Below are 18939 nucleotides of genomic sequence, written 5' to 3'. Positions count from 1 at the left end.
CTTTTGCCTTCAAATATTTCTCTATATTAATGAATGTTTTTTAGACAGCTCATAAACAAAGTAATGTATTATTAAATGCCCATCAGATTATTTAGAGTGCCTAAGAAGTCTGTCAAAAATTGCTGGACAGGAACAGCCCCTTTAGCATGGATTTAGATCCAGCTCTTAAACAATTTTCTTTCAGAAAATTTTGAAAAAATATTTGTTATGAAGAAGGGAACTTGTTATATGCTAGCCTACATTCTATACTGTTGCTTTACTTTGTATTCTTGTTGTTTTACTCTCCCACAATTGTTTGTGTTTGATGATAATATATTCAGAAGCAACAAAAATTGCAAATATTTCAACTGTGTATGGTCAGCATATTGAATTTTATATCATGAAAATAAGATTTGGGAATATATTATCAACCTGCTCAGTCAATTCACAAATTAACTGTTTCTTAAAATTTTGGTAATGACCAGATCCAGATTGATAAGCTGAACGAGCATTGGACAGATTCCCTGAAAATTGGAGTAACAGGAACATCTCCTGATAAACTAACATTCCCGGCTACCGCATCAGCCATCAAGAAATGCTCCTGGGTTGTACAGGGAGAATCAGTCTTCCATAATGCCAAGAAGGTAAGTGAGCTTGACATGAATGGAAGAGGCTTTTAGCAGTGGCAGATCCCTTCTTCCCCACCTCGAGGGAAAATGTGAAAACTTTGGGGGGAAAAAAGAAGACAATAGATAAGTTCCTAAAAAATGATGAGGATTATAGTTGTGATGGTGATTGTGACGATGATGATGATTATGGCGATGAAGATGATGATGATGACCCGGGGGGGGGGGGGCACTCAGTATATAATGCATAGTAGGAATGTGCCGCAGAGGGGACCCCCATTTTTACACTCACATTTCCGTTCCAAGGCATAGCTTTTTTGTCTTATTGAGAAAAAGAACAAATAAAGCCGCTCCAAAGCATAGCATTTTCTTCTTATCAAGGAAAAAGAAGAAAGAAATCCGCTCCAAAGCTTCGCATATTTTCCGTTACGCTGTTCCGGACGTAATAATCTGCTACAATGAGCTGCAATTTTGGTGAAAAGCGGCCGCAAAGCGCTGCCCGACCATCGCCTCTGCACTAGCGCACCCGGCGCCCGTGCCGCCGGGCTAGCTGCATGCACGTATGCCCGTTCCATAGGGATGAATATGCACTCACACACAGGCGACCCGTTCCAAGGTCCCCCGTTTTCGCCCGCGGCACAGACCTACTACTTTTTTGGTCGAGAACCCCCCCCCCCCCCCCCCCCCCCGGGGATGATGATGATGGTGATAATAATGATAATGAAAATACAAGAGTTTATGAAAAAGGGAAATTTACAAATACCACCACCTGTCCCATATTATAACATCTGAAACTGAATTGATTACATGTTACCATATTCTCAATCTTCTACAAAAGGTTAAAGGCAACTACGGCCCCAATTTAGACAAGTTAAAAGAAGGGAGCATTGTTGGCCTGGTTGTAAGCAACGAAGGCAGTCTTCATCTTCATGTTGATGGAAGAGATTATGGGATAGCAGCTGAGGACGTGGCTACACCTTGTTATGCTCTGGTAGATCTCTATGGACAATGTGAACAGGTGAGGGACGGAGATATACAGCAAATATTGTGAATGCTATAGTTTAGAGACCCCAGTTTTTCTGTTTTCTAAAATGCCATTTCTGTGTACTTCAGTGTTTTAAACATCACATTCTTTGTTTTCTAGTGTATAATGCATGATGTAGCAATTGTATGAACATGTTGTGAAAACCTTTGAAAAAATGAAGTTTTCATGAAGATAAACCTTTGGAAACACATGCTGAATAATTTTAGTATTTTTTTTGCAGGAGTTTCTGCATTTATTGTAAAGTCAAAATAAATTTACAATACATTAACATAATCGTAGTATGTCATTAAAGTACATTGCAATGTGGCAAATTTATAACAGTGTCATAATAAAATTTAGACAGGAATACAATTTAAGGATAAGACAAAGTAGTGAAAAACTAATGGCAAATTATAAAGCAAAATAAATGCTTGAGTAATAGCAGCCACAATACTATCAGACATGATGTGCAGAGTTTTTGTTTTATTGGATTTTGCTTCAATTGTATGAACTGTATTTCACTGTTTTGAGGGACCTGAAAAACTTCTGTTTTCTGTGAATTCTGTTTTTTTTCCTGTATTCCGTGATTTTCTCCAGTTTTCTGTGGTATCTAGGAAAAATGGGGACTCTAATAAAGATGTGTATGACTTTATAGCATTGTAACTTATGGCGACTAAAATTAGGAGGCTTCCAAAGGACAAATGCTGAGATGAGAATAAAATGCAATTATTTTCTTTTTCTTGAAAAGGTTACCGTGGTAACTGAAGCATTAGCTGCATCGGGAGGCTTACAAGATGAACGAGAGAAGGCAGTTCTTGAGAATGGTAACCATCCTTAGTTTTATCGAACCTTCCGAAATGTTTGTGTATATGTGCTGAAAATCTTTCATATCCATGTGTTTCATTGACAAATAGATATCAATCTTCGTTATTGTTGGTGACAATCACTGGCGTTGTTATATCTCCACCGTAGGTATTGTCATTGTATGTTCACAATAATTTGGATGAAGGATCCAGGGGTGGTATTCTGGAACACTGTCATAACTTGTGTCATAAATTTTGTCGTTTCTCTCCGAGATGTGACACCGCTATAATTGTCACAATCGGTATTCTGAACATTGTCTTTTCCCTGTCATATCTCTCAAAGTTTCCGCCCATCTTTTCGGAAGCAATCCAATCAAAATCATTGTTAGTTTCCTGTGGGAGCCATTCTAGCCAATAGGAAGGCCCCCTTAACAGATTGGGCGTATCCACAATACAGTTGCTGGCATCGCGCAACTACGCGAATATTGATGCGCTTAATTACAAAGAGAGACAGGGAGCTGTGAAGGATTTTAGAGAAGTAGAAAAAGAAGGAAAACAGAGAAAAAAAAGGGGGAATTAATATGTGGGGCCTAACTAATTGTAGCATGAAAAAATTATTTAGAAAATTGTCATGGATGACGAGTGAAAAATAATACCACAATCTAATCTAAATAATATCATTATATGCTTGACTTTCAGTCAGCAGGGTATCGGCATATTTGGTACTAAAAGATATGACAAAATTTATGACTGCTTACCCCCCTGTCATAACTTTTGTCATATCTTTTCCTTGTAAAAAAGGATTATGTGCATTTAAAGCCGCGTATTTTTGGTGCGCACTAAAGAGAAGAGACAAAATTTGTGACCAATGTTATGACATCCACCAGAATACCAATTTTGTCATATCTCTGAGATAAGATGAAATATGGAGAAAAGACAATGTTCAGAATACCGCCCCTGGATCATTCAAAAGATGGGCTACTGAAATCTTTTAAATTTGCTGACAAGCAAAATAATGGGGAAAAGGGCAATTACCTCAAGATGGGAATTGGGGGTTTAGTGACATTTTTTTCAGACAGTCTCCCATTCCTAGGACCCCCTGATCCACCACTACTACACATTTCTAGATGCATCATGTATTCTGTTTTGTCTCATGATTTTTCAGCATGTCTCAAAGAAACTTCCCCACTACTGTCCTATCATGTAATGGTCATTGGTCATTATAATCTCTTCCCTGCCTACCTGCCCTGCCTCAGATCTACCACCACCAGATATTAGACATTCATTTTCTGTCTTATGTGTGTCTACTTTACTATCTTGATGTATCATTCTGGACCCCGTCTTACAAAGAGATACGATGGATCCAATTAATCGTAACTCTATGGAAATCCAACAGTGTCATAACTTTCTTCAGGAAATTTGCAATATGTCCTTTGTAAAAAAAGAACACACCAAATTGTCAAGATATCAATGAATTTAAAAATATGCATCATATCTAGTAAGAAATTTGAACAAACATGCATTTTATATGTTGACGTTGCTGGCCATTAATAGTTGCGATTGATCCAGTCAATCGTAACTCTATGGAAATCCATCAGTGTCATAATTTCTTCTATAGGAAATTTGTAAAATGTCCTTTGTAAACAAAGGAGAACACACCAAATTGTCAAGAAATCAATTAATTTATGAATAGACATTAATATCTAGAAATTTTTTTGAACAAACATGCATTTAATATGTAGATGTTACTGGCCGTCCATAGTTGCGGTGGATCAGATCAATCGCAACTCTTTCTAAGATGGGGCCCCTGATCTGTTTAACCCTTTGCGCGCTGACGTTGCAATCTTGCACATTCATACAATTGAATTCTACAATCGTAATACATGTAATTAGTTTTCTCCCCTATTTTTTAGATAAGCTAATAAAAGGCAAGTTGTAGGATAACATCTATATAAAAACAATAAGTACCAATGGTGCAATATGGAAATCTTAATGGAAGCAACTGTCATTATTATCCCCAGAAAATTAATTCAGCGTGCAAAGAGTTAATGACTTTAATTAGGAATGAAAGAGAATTCCCCATTACCACCTTATTATCCAATTGCAATAGTAGGCCCCCCCCCCCCATCAAATAATTTGAAATGCCTATCTATCATCCCTCTGTATTTGTATCATCATTCTGTTTTATTTATTTATTTTTTTTCATTAGGTTTGAAAGAGAATTCCCCATTACTGTCCTATCATCCAATGGCTATTACAGCAAGAGATTGTGACTATCAGAAACTGTGCAATAGATTCAAAGCATCACTCGGCTTGCCAGGTAAGGTTTCCATGATCATTGTCATTGACATAATCATCATTGTCGTCGTTATCATTATCAACTTATCGGTATCGTTTTCAGTACCATCACTATCGGCATCTTGGTCATTGTCATCATTTATTAATCAATAACATTACGTTCTTCATCATTGCTGTCCTCATCATCATCACCATCATCAGCATTATAAAAACCATCTTCATCATCATCGTCATTTACGGCATCATAATCACAATCATAACCATCATCTTAAATATCATCATCATCTTCAGTCATCATCATCACCATCATCGTCATCATCATCATTATCATCAACACCGTCATTATTATCATCATCATCATCATTATCATCATCACCATCATCTTCATCACCATCATAATCATCACCATCATCATAATTATCACCTTTTATCATCATCATTATCATCATTACCATCATCCTCATCACCATCATCATCATCACCATCATCATCATCACCTGTTATCATCTTCACCATCATCATAATCATCACCTGTCATCATTATCATCATCATCATCATCACCTGTTATCATCATTATCATCATCATTGATCCTATCATTATTACCTTCACCATCTTCATTGCAATCATTTAATTAAAAAAATTATTCTTCTAGCAAGAGGTTCAAATTTTAGCCCCATGATAAAGATACTTTCTCTAACCCTCCCCCATCATATCTCTCTATATGTAACAACTTGTCATTGATGGGTTGTTCCCATAACCCTTGTTTTTTATTTACATGAACCACATCTAAATTTTTCCCAATCTGACAGCTGCTTACTTTGAAGCCAACACCCGTTCAAGTAAATGCTACTGTGAGGCGTGTCATAAAGTCCATGGAGAGGAGGCCTATACCACCAAAGGTGACCCGCCTAGGGGGTACACCAGACCGTTAAGATGGTGCAAGTTTGCCCTAAGGTATGTCATCCATTTTTGAAGGGGGTTTCTCGTCTCCTACCATCATTAATCTTCATAGTCCATATTCCTAATTCTGAATTTATTCATTTAATCCATTGTCTAAGCCTCTGCTAAAATTATGGGAAGATAAACGGTCAAAAAATTATACACCTTATTTAATTCATGTTTATTGGGCTCTGTGCTCATGAATTTAAATATGAATGAAATCATTTAGGTATCATTCCCAGGCCGGTTTTTTTTTTTTACAGTTTGAGTGCCTAATGTGCTGTCGTCGTTGATTTTTCTTAAATTACTGTTAGAGAGACTTGTCTCACTTTTTGCTACCCAATGGGCCATTTGATGTTACCTGAGTGGCCTGTGCGGGAATTATTATTATTATTTATAATAGGTCAAAGCTATACATATAGTTTAATTAAATTTTATTTTCTGTCTTTAAAACCAGCATACTTTGTAAATGTAACATAGTATTGACATTGTAAATTGTAACCTAGTATATAGATATATAAATGGAGGGATACCATTAATAAGCAATAATAGTTCCTTTGCACATACAAATTATTATTTATTTTTTCCTGGCAAATTAACATAATCCATATTTCTTTTTTGACTGTATTTTTTTATATTCATAGATTACATAATCTTGCTGAGGAACTGAATGTTTTTGAAAGCTGGCATGTAGCATACCATGGGACGTCAGTGGGATGCGTTCGGAAGATCCTGGATAGAGGAACGTTACTTCCTCCAGGTAAGAACACATCCTTCATAGGGAGAATTTCATGAAATAAATTATAAGCTACTGAAATTTTTTCTAGCATCTGAGTGGCTCAGAGCATGAGGTATGATAATAGCTTGTTAGAGAGGATACCAAAAGTAACTAGCCATGCCATAGCTGGTTGGTGTCTTAACTCTATGAAGACTGCTGGAAAGGGAGGCTTGTTTACCACCCCCCCCCCCCCCCCCCCCACTTTGAAATTTTTGTGTTATATCTGTAAGGTAACAAAGTCTCTCGCAACTTTGAGACCAGATTTGCGATGGACATGATATCATATCAGTTTTTGAAGGGAATGTTTCCCATCACATTAATGCAACATTGGTGATTGCAGCAAAATCATGGTCTTTCACTGTCGGGTAACACAGGTCACAAAATGGTTTAGCATAATTATATTGCTGTATGTTGCTCTGTCTAGGTGATAAAAGATTTGGATGTTTATACCGACTAGAGACACTCAGTACCATCAACAAACCATCCCAAGTACCAGATCTCATGGAGATCTTTGTCTCACCAACACATTAATCACATCTCTTTCTGTTACACCCCTCAGGTGATACGAGTCTTGGACAGCTGTACCGGCCAGAGACACTCGGTACCATCAACAAACCATCCCAAGTACCAGATCTCATGCAGATCTTTGTCTCACCAACACTGAAATACGCTGGGTGTGATATCTTCTCTCACAGATGCAAGTAAGTCACATATGCTCTTTCTTCAGTTTATTTTAAGGCCTCTCTCTACACTGTAGGTGGTTCCCAGAGGCATTAATTTTTCAGGTCATCCATCCATCTCTCCTTCCCTCCCTCTGTTCCTTTTTCATCCATCCCGGTTTTGTTCTCGCAATAACTTAGAAATTGTCTTAAGGATCAATCTTTAACTTGGTCCAAGTATACATAAAGGAGTGATTCACACGGGGGCTTGGGCAATTTATCCCTGAAAAGGTCAAAAGAGTCTTAGAAATTCCCCATTCTCTGCAAAATTAAAGGGATGCTCCGGGATTGAAATATTTTATTTGAATAAATAGAGTAAAATTCACAGAGCAAAATGCTGAAAATTTCATCAAAATCGGATAACAAATAACAAAATTATTGAATTTTAAAGTTTATCAATATTTTGTGAAAACAGTTATATGCACATCGTCATAAATATTCATTAGGTGGGATGATGATGTCACATCCCCACTGTCCTTTTTCTTATGTTATTACATAAAATCATAAATGTTTCATTTATTCATACATGTGTAAATGATGTGTGTCTCCATTATGATGAAATAAGTTGTGGCAATAAATAACTAATGCACCAATGCACCAGTTGCCAATACAATTGTTTTAGTTCTTGGTATAAAATTTTTGAATAAACCTAATTTCATATAATAAAATGCAAAAGAACAAGTGGGGATATGACACCATCAGCCAACCTAATGAATATTCATAAAGACATGCCTAGAAGTGTTTCACCGGAATAATGCAAATCTTTAAATTCAATAACTTTATTATTTTTTATCAGATTTTTAAAATTTTCAGCATTTTGTTTTGTTAATTTTACTCTATTTATTGAGATATAAATATCTCCAGCCTGGACCATCCTTTTAAAGCTTATCCAATGTTTCAGATTTACGCAGTAATTTGGTGAAAAGTAGCCCCCAAAATTGAAAAATATAAGTTCTTGCCTACCATGATGTGATTAGATTTTAGGGTCACAATGTCAAGGTCATTATGCAAATGTGAGAAGTAAAGTGTATAACTTTGTCTTGATCTGGCAAATGTGGAGGCAAAAATGTGAATTGTGTGCATTCAAGAATCCATATAGTCAGAAATGTAATTAGGATAATGTTAGCTTGATTGATGTTTCCAGAGGGTTCAAAGCGTAACCATTATGTCCTTTTTTTCTCTTGGTAGATTCATCGACTCTCAGACGCAGAAAGAGCACTTTGCTAGGGTCGCGTTCCAGGTCCGAATCAGGCCGGGATGCTACACGGCGGGTCCGCAGAGCATCGGGGCCAACCACACGATAGATCCTTACATAGAGAACAGCCGAATAGAGTGGACTACAAAAGAGACTGCATCCATCGTCCTGTGTGCTCTTCTCATATCGGTAGAGTGAGGGTACAGAAATATTGTATGTAGTTCCATGTATTTATTTTGCTGCTGGAATAGGAATGTCCATAGAGCAACTCACAAGCGAGGTGGCCCGTGCACGGAGAATAGCTTCTTGGAGTCCGCACTGGATGAAGAAGCATCTGTTATCTTCTGAAGGCTCTATTTGAATGTGTTTGTTTGGATGTATTGCCAAGTATTTTGCTGCCGGAATGGGAACCTCTGTTGAGCAACTTGCAAACCTAAAGTCAAATTTATGGACATTGGCTTGGTGGAGTTGACCACAAAAGAAAAGGCATCGCGGTATTGCTACTATTAAAGCGTTGTGTGTAGTTCCAAGTATTTATTTTGCAATACTGTGTATCTATAGGAATTGCAACACTAATTTTGTGAATTGAGCTCTAAAAATGGTAATGCACATGTGAAAACAGGGATGTGTTTGTAAAGACATTGCCAAATTGTCCAAAATTTTACAAATTTCAAGGAAAGAAACAGTTTAACATCCAACCTGTATTTTCTTTTTCCAATTTTATGACAGACACTGTAAAAGATAAATAAGAAATTTCATCAGGTTCCAAACTTTTGAGGCAGTGGTGAAACCTTTACTTTGTTTCACAAACTTTAATATCAATTTGTTGCAGCTGTATTCTGTCTTTCTGAGTCGGAGCATTTTTCCAACAGTCAGGGCTAAAACTAGTACTTACGAGACATTTCATCTTCAATGAGCACAAAAAAGAGGGTTCATTGTTTCAGAGGCATAGATGAGTTGTGACTCCCCTTCAGCTCCTAGGCCCTGTGGCACGAAGCTGAGTGACTGATCATACAGTTGATTTTATGATTGATTGCAAGTTATGATCAATGCAGATTACCATCAAAATCAGAAATTGATTGTACGATTGATTACATCTTAATGATTGATGCATTCGACCACCATGATCAGGCCTACAATCATAAAGTTGATATTTGTGAATGATTGCACATGAAGATTGATACATTCAACGATCATGATGCAGACCTATGATCGCAAAGTTGATTTTCATGGTTGATTGCACATAACGGTTGATACAGTTGGCCTTCAAAATCAGGCTTTTGATTGCAAAGTTGGCTTGCACAAATGATTGCATCTAATGATCAATGCAATCAAAATTACCAAGTTTAGTGTTACAAAGTCTAACCTTCATTCCTTTTAACATCATTCCACAAAGCGACATGTATTCACAATCACATCATTCACACTGTCTTTGCAGGGTTTCCTATGAAGCAACCTATGATTAACAAAAAATAATGGTAATTCAATTATTGTTTATGTCTATTTGAAAACTTTCATATATGATCACATTTGACACTCATAAGTGTCTTGGAATGATAACTGAGTTTGGTCCACCAATAAAACTTGAGAAAAGATGAATGAGTAAACAAAGTAAATGTTCAATCAACACAAGATTTTGACATTTTTGGTTTCCCATAATTCAAGCACTGAATGTTATACCATTGCCAAAGGTAAACCATATATCTGTATATGGGTTCTGGTGTTTAAACACAACCTTTATATGTACGTTGGAAGCAAGTGTTAAAGAGCTGCGAGGCAAAGTCATTGCAGTTTCATATCTCTGTTAAAATGACAATGCAAAGATGTGTCATTGGCACTGGAATCATAGACAAAATTATAGGCACAAGCTGTTGTGTCTGAATCAGAAGATTCTGGTTCCTCTGAAGTCTGAATGTGCAGTAATTCTGAAATCTTTACCAAAGTGGAATTTGGTTATATGACATGCTAATGAACATAGCCTTTCCGGTCGTCATAAAAGGGAGAAGCAGGTATTAGTTTGAGTTTTTTTTTTTACTACGAAAACAATGGTGCATTTGATATATTTATGATTGTAAGATACTATTAGTTGTATATATTTAAAGCTTTATCCTGTAAATGAGGCAGATCTTTATTTATTTCTATGGCTGATTGTTTACAACGAAAAACACAAAAAGTATTGATTTCTACTCCATCCAACACGTATGGGCTGGTCATACAATAACAGTTCACAGTGAGCTTTGTGATGTCACAATGGAATAGGTTAAAGGTCATGTGCCATGGAAAAGCTTGCAGACAAGGATTGATGAGTAGCATGCTGCTTCACGAAACAGGAGCCTGTTTCATAAAACTTGTCAAGTGACTAATTCTAATTACAGATTAAAGCTAGTGAAATCATTCAGTTCAGTTGGCTGATAGAAATCAGGCATTTGTTATTTTAGCAAGTCTTAATAGAGCAGGACCCAGATGGATGTTTCATGAAACTGGGGCCCATCTTACAAAGAGTTGCGATTGATCCGATCAACCGCAACTATGGAAAGCCAGCAAATTCAACATATAAAATGCATGTTTGTTCAAAAGATTTTCTAGATATGAATGTATATCCATGAATTTATTGATTTTTGACAATTTGGTGTGTTCTCCTTTGTTTACAAAGGACATTTTGCAAATTTTCCTGTAGAAAAAATTATGGCACTGATGGATTTCCATAGAGTTACTCTTTGTAAGATGGGGCCCTGTTTGTAAGTTACAAGCAAGTTTACGAGAGACTGGTGATCCTTTCTTGTGGGAAATGATACACACCAGATTTTCATTGGCGTTGATTTAGTTACAAAGAAAGGATCACCAGTCGTTCTTAAAGTCTCTCATAACTTACGAACAGCTTTATGAGACACCCACCAGGCCTGGCAAGAACTTATGAGCTGAAACCAAGGTTGTGTAATGCCTCTTATGATTAGCTTGTGACTAATTTGTCACTTTTCATTTTAGCAATTTTTTGTCTTTGTCTTCAGGCCTCATTGTAGCTTAAGCACTGCTATCAGTCTACAACGTTGCTTTAATTATGATAAAATGCAAGGATCAATGTTGGAAAGACGCTTGGATGATTCTGCAAGAAAGACCTGGTTCTGACTTTTTGACAATATGTGTAAAGCCCACTGTACCCTTTAGATCACTGAAAAGGCCACTCACTGTACTCTGTATGATCTTAGTGATCTCCGACTGGTCTGTTACATAGTGAGAGATGAATATTAACACAGCCACTAACAGTGACACTCGAAATATTATGATCCAACCATTACAGCATTTATTCCTGGGGATCATTTAATAAATTAATAGTCACTGACTATTGTTATAAGCTACTCAAATCTGATTGGCTCAGAGCAAAGATGTCGGTAAAAACCACTGACTATTTGCTTCATGAAAGAGTCCTCTGTTGTTTGTTCAGCTGAACCTCAGATTGAACCTGAGACCCACTGGGAGAACATTTTTCGGAACTGAAGTGGCTACCCTGGGTAAATATACCGTTATTATTATTAATTGTTGCATTTTAAATTGTCATTTCCTTATGGCTACCCTTAACATTTTTCCTCTGGGGCCCCTTAACCTAAAAAGCTACTATGAGAGATAGTATTCTTGATTGTGATTGGCTGTTGAGAATTGTTGCCATGGTAATTGTCATTGGGTAGTTTTTTGTGCCATAGACCCAGGTATATTGAGGTATGACAAGAAACTTGTTTGCAATTAATTGCAGAGATCAGTCACTGATTGCGATTGAAAGATCAAATCCAACCATGGCAAATTTATTGATGCTTTACCAAAAGTAAACTTCTATTTCAGTCAAATGAAAGTTAGCAATTAATTGCGATATTAGCGATTGATTTGACTTGCAATAGATTGCATAATTCTTGCAAATCCCCCTATCTCTCTTAAACTGACAAAAACTGTGACAACGTGATCTCTCACTTTGCTTCAGACCAGTCACTTAAGCATCAGATCTTCCCGTGTGCGAAGGGCTTGTATTGTCTTTGTATATTACATGTCTACCCAGATTTGGATTGTTTTTAATAATGTGTAAATATTGCTGACAAATGTGCGTTGTACATATTTTCAAAAATTTATAATTGGACTTGGTACTTTGTGTCATTGGGTGATTTCAAGTTAGGTGTTAGGTGTTAGTGCTGATGTTGGTGTTATATGCACAACTTAGGTTGCCTTCCATAGCACCAACACCTAATATCAGTTTATAAAGCTGATCCAAATTACATTACTCCTAGAGAGATTCATCTCTTGACCAGTTTCATTATGTTTGGTGTTGTGCTGGTGTAAAACTTGACTTAATACCAAATGTTAACACCAAACTTGAAATCACCCACTGATTGCCCCAAAAACAGGTTTAAAAAAATTCATAGAGGATGACATTTTTATGAATACCATGCTGGGTGCAAAGAAATAATGTGTTGTGATCTTTGTGCAATACTGAAATTAATAATCATTATGAACAAAGCGATATATGTTAGGAAATCAGATAAATAGTGCACTTTTATATGGAAGAGTAGGAAATTTGTAAGTTCTTACAAAAATTAAAAAAAAAGTTTGTAAGTTCTAAGAAGATGCTGAATTGGATGTGAGATTTAAAAAAATTATTATTCTATAATTAACAGGTCATACAAAAGAAAAAAATGGCTTTGCTTTACAGAAGAGGAGTTATAGGAATCTTCTTCCAATTGGTTATTATGTATAAATTGCAAATTAGAAAAATATAGAGTCCTTTATAAAAATAGCTGATAGATATGTTTTTTGTCACAAGAATCAGATCAACAATTAATTGCAACATTAGAGAAAAGTAATTAGGGTTCCTTTTATTCCACCCCTTCATACCATGTATAAAAAATAAAGTGTGACCAAGTCACTTGTTACTTGACTTTTATTCAAAGACTTTATTATAACAGTAAAATATATATTAAGAAGTCACTAATAACTTTTATTATCAATTTGAAAATATCAGCATTTGTTCAGATCTCTTTCAATCATGCCTGTTAAGAGCAATGTGTGATGGTGCCCTCTTTAGGCCATTACAACACAGCTTTTCTTGGCTGAGGCATGTTTCAATAATGAAAGGGAATTCGTTGAATTTCACTCACATGAGATTAATGTCATTCACTCTTATTTACGTCACACTGCCCTCTCTGTTGCAAAGTTGTCTACCTGTAGATCTACTCTGAATTTGTTCATTATACAAATTACTTAAAGGGGAAGTTCTCCCTGAAGAAAAGTTTGTTGTAAAAATAGCAGAAAAATAATTAAAAATATTGGTGAAGGTTTTAGGGAAATCCATTAAAGATTAAGAAAGTTATTAGAATTTCAAGTGTTTGATTTGTGACGTCATAAACGAGCAGCTGCCCCATATGTTATGTGATAGAAAACGCATAAATTTCAGTTTTTCAATGGTTCGTGATGACTTATTTTTGTTTTCTTTTTAGGAACGGGTGTGAAATTATTTGTCTAGTGTTATACTGAAAGTACAGTAAAAACCATTTTCAATTTTCTAAAAAAATGACATTTCATTGAATTTCTACCATACGATATGTAGGAAAGCTGCTCGCATATGATGTCACAAATCAAATTATTAAAATTCTAATACCTTGTTTATTCTTTGATGGATTTTTCCTCAAACCTTTGGCAATATTTTCTTTTATTTTTTTCTGCTATTTTTAATAATGAACTTTTGGTCAGGATCAACTTCCCCTTTAATATAAGTTTCGCTCGTAGTTAGCTATATACATGTGAATATGCAATTTTACTACCGAAGTAAATATGTCTTATGATAAAACATAAATTATGATATTGAGCTTTCTAGATGTATGTATGCATTGTTCATACTGCTGTTAAGCTATCAACGTGATCACAAAGATTTTGTGAATGTATGTGCATATTTTGTTACACATTTATAAATCTTGCCTGCTTTGTTGTACTGTATATCTTGTGCCACTGTTAGAAACCGTCTCCCCCAAAGATTCCGAAATATGTTATCGGTGCCATGTAGACTATGACGTTGCAGTCGATTAAATCTATGCTGTGTCTTTCGTAAGTGCAATGTCTGGTTTTTGTTCTTGTTGAGGTAAAGTTCAATATCTAGCTTTGACGCAATACTCTTCTCATCGAATTGTACCAAGTGCTGATCTGCCAAAGTAGCTCTCCAATTGTTTTTTTAGAGTGTTGCTGAAGTAAAGCTATTTGGAAGGAAGATGCAGCAACAATTCTTTGAGAAAGATAAACAGAAAGAGAGGGCCACTAGCAAGTCTGAAAGGGGATGGGGAGTGTGTTAAGTGCCCCCCCCCCTTTATTACATGATTTTTTTATCCCCTATTTTGAGGGGGGAGGGGGCTTTCAGATCAGAAGTGTTTCCTAAAATGGCATAAGACCTCTAAACAACTTAAGTTTTAATTGTCAGAACCCCTACCCCGATGAGTTCGAGGTTTCCTAGGTTTCCCACTGGAGATGGCAAATGATAGAATGTGATGAGGGGCGTGCTGATAATGTCATGTTCTAAAAATGGGGGATACGTAAATTAGCATAATGTGCCCATCAACATTTAATTAGAGGTGTACGTTACAGAGACTTGAAAATGAAAGGATGACGTTTTGAAAGGTCTGCATTCAATCATGACAGAAGCCGTGTAATTGTAGGATGTTTAAGTGGTTTAGAATGGAGGAAGGTCGAGTCGAGTATGCAGTTATAGAATGAACACATATCAAGTGATTCTTGCGTCATAATAAGATGAAGAGGATACACGCGAAATTAACTCAACAGAAAGGGATGTCGGATAAATAATTACATATTTACATTACATTCAGTGGTACGTTTGGCTCCCCGTCCTAAAACTGGTTCGTACGGGATGGAATAGCTTTAGAGAGTGAAGAATGGGGAGCAAACGTAAAAGAGGGAAAACTTTGCACACCTGAGGGTTCAATTTCCGCCCAATTCTTCACAAATCATTTCTTTTATATGTAGCAAATTGAGTTGTTCATATCGTAAGGGAAAGATGGAGAAAAGGAGTGATGATGAATCGAGAGATCGGATGAGTATAAACACGTCCTGAAATGCAATTACAGTATATGTATATAAACGTACAAAGAATGTGTTTATAATTATAGTTGCCTCTCGAATCCGCTGGCATGTGTATATATTTTTCGTTGTTTCTTCAAAGAATCTTAATTCAATCTGATTGTGATTTGAGAGGTTTCTTTTTAAAAAGATAAATACTTCATAAAACAGCAAACAATCAAAATGAAATAGGAATAGCAGAATCGGTTATGCTGCTTCATTATACAGCCCAACTTTGGCAAAAGGAAGCAAGTGACACATCAGTCAAATTTTAGTTCTTGTTGTTTCTGAAACACCCTTTGTATGTTGCACGTTCAGGCAAAATTTGGGGAAGAAATTATCGTTCTATGGAAATATATTCAAGAAAATATGTTGTTAAATTGCATTGACGCCTATGTAAATGGCGAACACACATTGCTCATTTACAACGAATGATACTTTTGTAAGTTGCTTCCTTTTGCCAAAGTATGGCAGCATAATTATCTTACGTTTCTGAGCTAGATTTCTGAAAGATGTTAAAATTATGAACTTGCTACTGCCCCTCAAAATACTAACGTCTCCTAAGGATATACGGAAGTGTCATACCAAAAGAAGCACACCTTACAAAACGACTCAAGAAAAATGGCATTGAACCAACAAAATAATGTACTGGTTTTGGGATGTAGGCAATTGTGTGTCCCCATTCAGTGTTCAAGTTCAAATTTCAATCGATCCGTTACGTTATACTTGCAAAAGCAACAACGGGAACAAGAGAGCGGGCGGGAAGAATTGATGCCTCAAACAACACGAGCTACTATTGTTCATCGAATACTCCACTGAGCTTATAACTATTCGAAAGTTCTTTCTTCTTCTTTTGATGGTGGTTTAAGAGAGGGGGAGAAGAAAAGAAGCGGTGGGTTTTGGTTACATGTTTTTGAAAATAGGCATAGAAAAGAATCCGAAGGTTATGAGCACAAAACGGATGTAGACTAAATACAGATGACACAATTTGAACAACTTTTATTTGAGCTCCTCTCCTCTTCCTTCTTTTTCTTCTTCTTCTTCTTCTTCCTAGTACTGCAATCAAACTCCACAAGCGGCATATAAATTTTTTCTTCTTCTATTTCATCTTTTCTTTTCTTCTTCTTCCTCTTTCTCCTCCTCTTTGTCTTCTTCTTCTTCACTTCGTTCTTTTGCATTAGGACTACATTTAAATACAGTGGATTTTTTAATATGAGAATTTCGGGTGTCATGTTGTAAGATGCCTATACTGTTTTTATGACCTATTCACAAATATGTATTTTCTTTCGACCGCGGCGAGTATACAATCGTAGATTTTCATGTGATTTTTTCAATTTCTTGGAGTTTAGACGTAAAATGTAATATCTTATCGCTTCGACAAGTTACACAAACATGATAAACTATTACCTGTAAGCCCGGGAGGAAATATCACAAGGATTATCCTCCCCGTTCATTTAAACTTTAATAATAGAATTAAATCAAGATTGGGGGCTTACAATTCAGAAATCAGTTAAATAAGGGTGTTTACAAATGTCCCTTGTGACCTTACAGACATGTTATTAATACTAAGGAGGGCAATAAACTCGAAAATCAATTCAACACAATTGTGAGTAGATTTCAGCGCCAAAAAGGATGAGAGATTTGTTAATTACGCATGGGAATTCTCATCTCCAGCCAATTTCAGCTGATTATTAGTCATACGATCTCGATATCTTGTTCATTCACCTTCGGTCGAATATTACTCTTTCAGTTATTATTGTATTTTTTCCCTTAATCCAATGAAATGAGGATTGTTTGCGATCTCCAATCCCATTTCCTTATTTCATTTTTCGACTTTTCTATTTTATTCAGATTATTTTCTTTATCCCACTCCTCATTTTAATGTTCTATTTCAATACATAAATCGGATAATGTTAATTTCGCTTCCAGTTCATCATCACTTCTTATTCATTGCGTGTTTTTTACAAAGATAATTTGCACTGGTTTATTTTTGCATTTACCCACGAATGAATATATAACATATGATCTAATGATTACTATCCGACGACTCTATATTATTTAGTTTTATATCATGAGGTATCAGAAAGAAATTAATCAAGTTTATGGGGAAAAAAAATCCCTCCTCAATAATTTATCTGCTATTCGTAACATTGTTAAAAGGGCGGACCTCATCGCGTCGATTCATTCCATTTTATAAATGATCATAATCGCGTTAAAATAAATCTTATTACAAACTGCTTGTTCCTTTTACAAAAAGATCCTTGAATTATAATCAAACCTTCTAATGTCCATAATGAATTTCGTTATTTAATAATATCCAGGGGAAGTGGATTATAACAGACTCTATCAGTTATCCTACGTCATAATATCTCAACAAACAAAATATCTATTAAAAAATCTCCATATAATGCATGATAATAAAGATATCAAAAATATTTGATTATTCAGAATGAGCACATACGCTCCTGTATAAGTGGCTTAAATTAGGCAAAATTTTAAGTGCGCTCAGTTTGGGATTTGCTGCAACGTTTGCGAGCATAGCGAGTGAGCTAAAATAAATCTTTAAAAAGTATTATTTTCTGTTTAAAATACATTTGGCGTGTGAATAGGTCTTATTGGTCAGGTTATTTAAATGGTAACTATGATGCTACAAACTTCAATAATTGAAAGGAAAAGAAAAATTACATGTTGTTGTGATTTTTTCCGGGGGGCAACCCCAACTAGGCCTATGCCTTCCAATCTAAAGACAAATATGCGAGTATTGTGGAAAAATAATGAAATTCGAGATGCACTCCTAATTACGTGAATAACTCTCGATTGTTAGAATCCCTTTGATTTATAATTTAAGGCTTAGTGCTAAGAAAGATGTTCGAAAACCGTGTCTGCCAGAGCATAAATCTGTAATTGAAATGGACGATGATGCTATAATACTGTCATTATCAGATGTATGATGATGCGAAAAAATGCGAAGTCTCTTTTTATTACATATTAATCAGTATGAGCATTAGCCTCTTGTCGAGGCCCTGGCGGCTGCTTCCCGAGAGAAGCGAGAGATCAGAAAAAGGGACATTTTTAAGGACTGGTTTTAGGAATTCATGAAGAGCAGACATATCTCACCAACCCACTAATGCGAACATAAGCACGGACAAGAAATGTTTTATATTAAAATGAGGCAATCACTTTAAGTAGTCATGAAAAAGAAGCAAATATCACTACACTGTAAAACAATTAATAACTCGAAGTGCGAGGAAATATATTTAGCATGTTTAGTGTGTATTGACTTGAAACGGGAGATATTTATCTCGTTAAACAGACAATGCAAGCACCAGGAACAATGAAGACATAGGCCCTGAGCAAATTATGTTTCATGAAGTTATGAAAAAAAATGTTTCTTATGTTAATATAACATAACATGATTATAATATAATCTAACATTATAATGAACAATAGTTTCTTCTTTCCCACTACGTTTCTC

The 18939-nt window shown here is 35.8% G+C and overlaps 1 protein-coding gene across 1 annotated transcript in view; it reads left to right on the top strand.

Moving 5' to 3' along the window:
• The window catches only part of LOC129276747 (neuralized-like protein 4), a 37746-nt gene extending 23298 nt beyond the window's left edge, over positions 1-14448 (top strand). The window contains exons 21-28 of the mRNA XM_064109233.1: positions 465-623; positions 1444-1623; positions 2378-2453; positions 4642-4752; positions 5542-5686; positions 6316-6431; positions 7009-7150; positions 8357-14448. Of these exons, the coding sequence (XP_063965303.1) occupies positions 465-623; positions 1444-1623; positions 2378-2453; positions 4642-4752; positions 5542-5686; positions 6316-6431; positions 7009-7150; positions 8357-8561 (1134 nt within the window). The 3' untranslated portion in view covers positions 8562-14448. The remainder of the gene's footprint in view (positions 1-464; positions 624-1443; positions 1624-2377; positions 2454-4641; positions 4753-5541; positions 5687-6315; positions 6432-7008; positions 7151-8356) is intronic.
• The last annotated feature ends 4491 nt before the right edge of the window (positions 14449-18939 follow it).

The sequence above is a fragment of the Lytechinus pictus genome, chromosome 14 (assembly GCF_037042905.1).
Source record: "Lytechinus pictus isolate F3 Inbred chromosome 14, Lp3.0, whole genome shotgun sequence".
Classification (NCBI taxonomy): Eukaryota; Metazoa; Echinodermata; class Echinoidea; order Temnopleuroida; family Toxopneustidae; genus Lytechinus; species Lytechinus pictus.
This window is presented reverse-complemented; position numbering and strand designations above follow the sequence as displayed.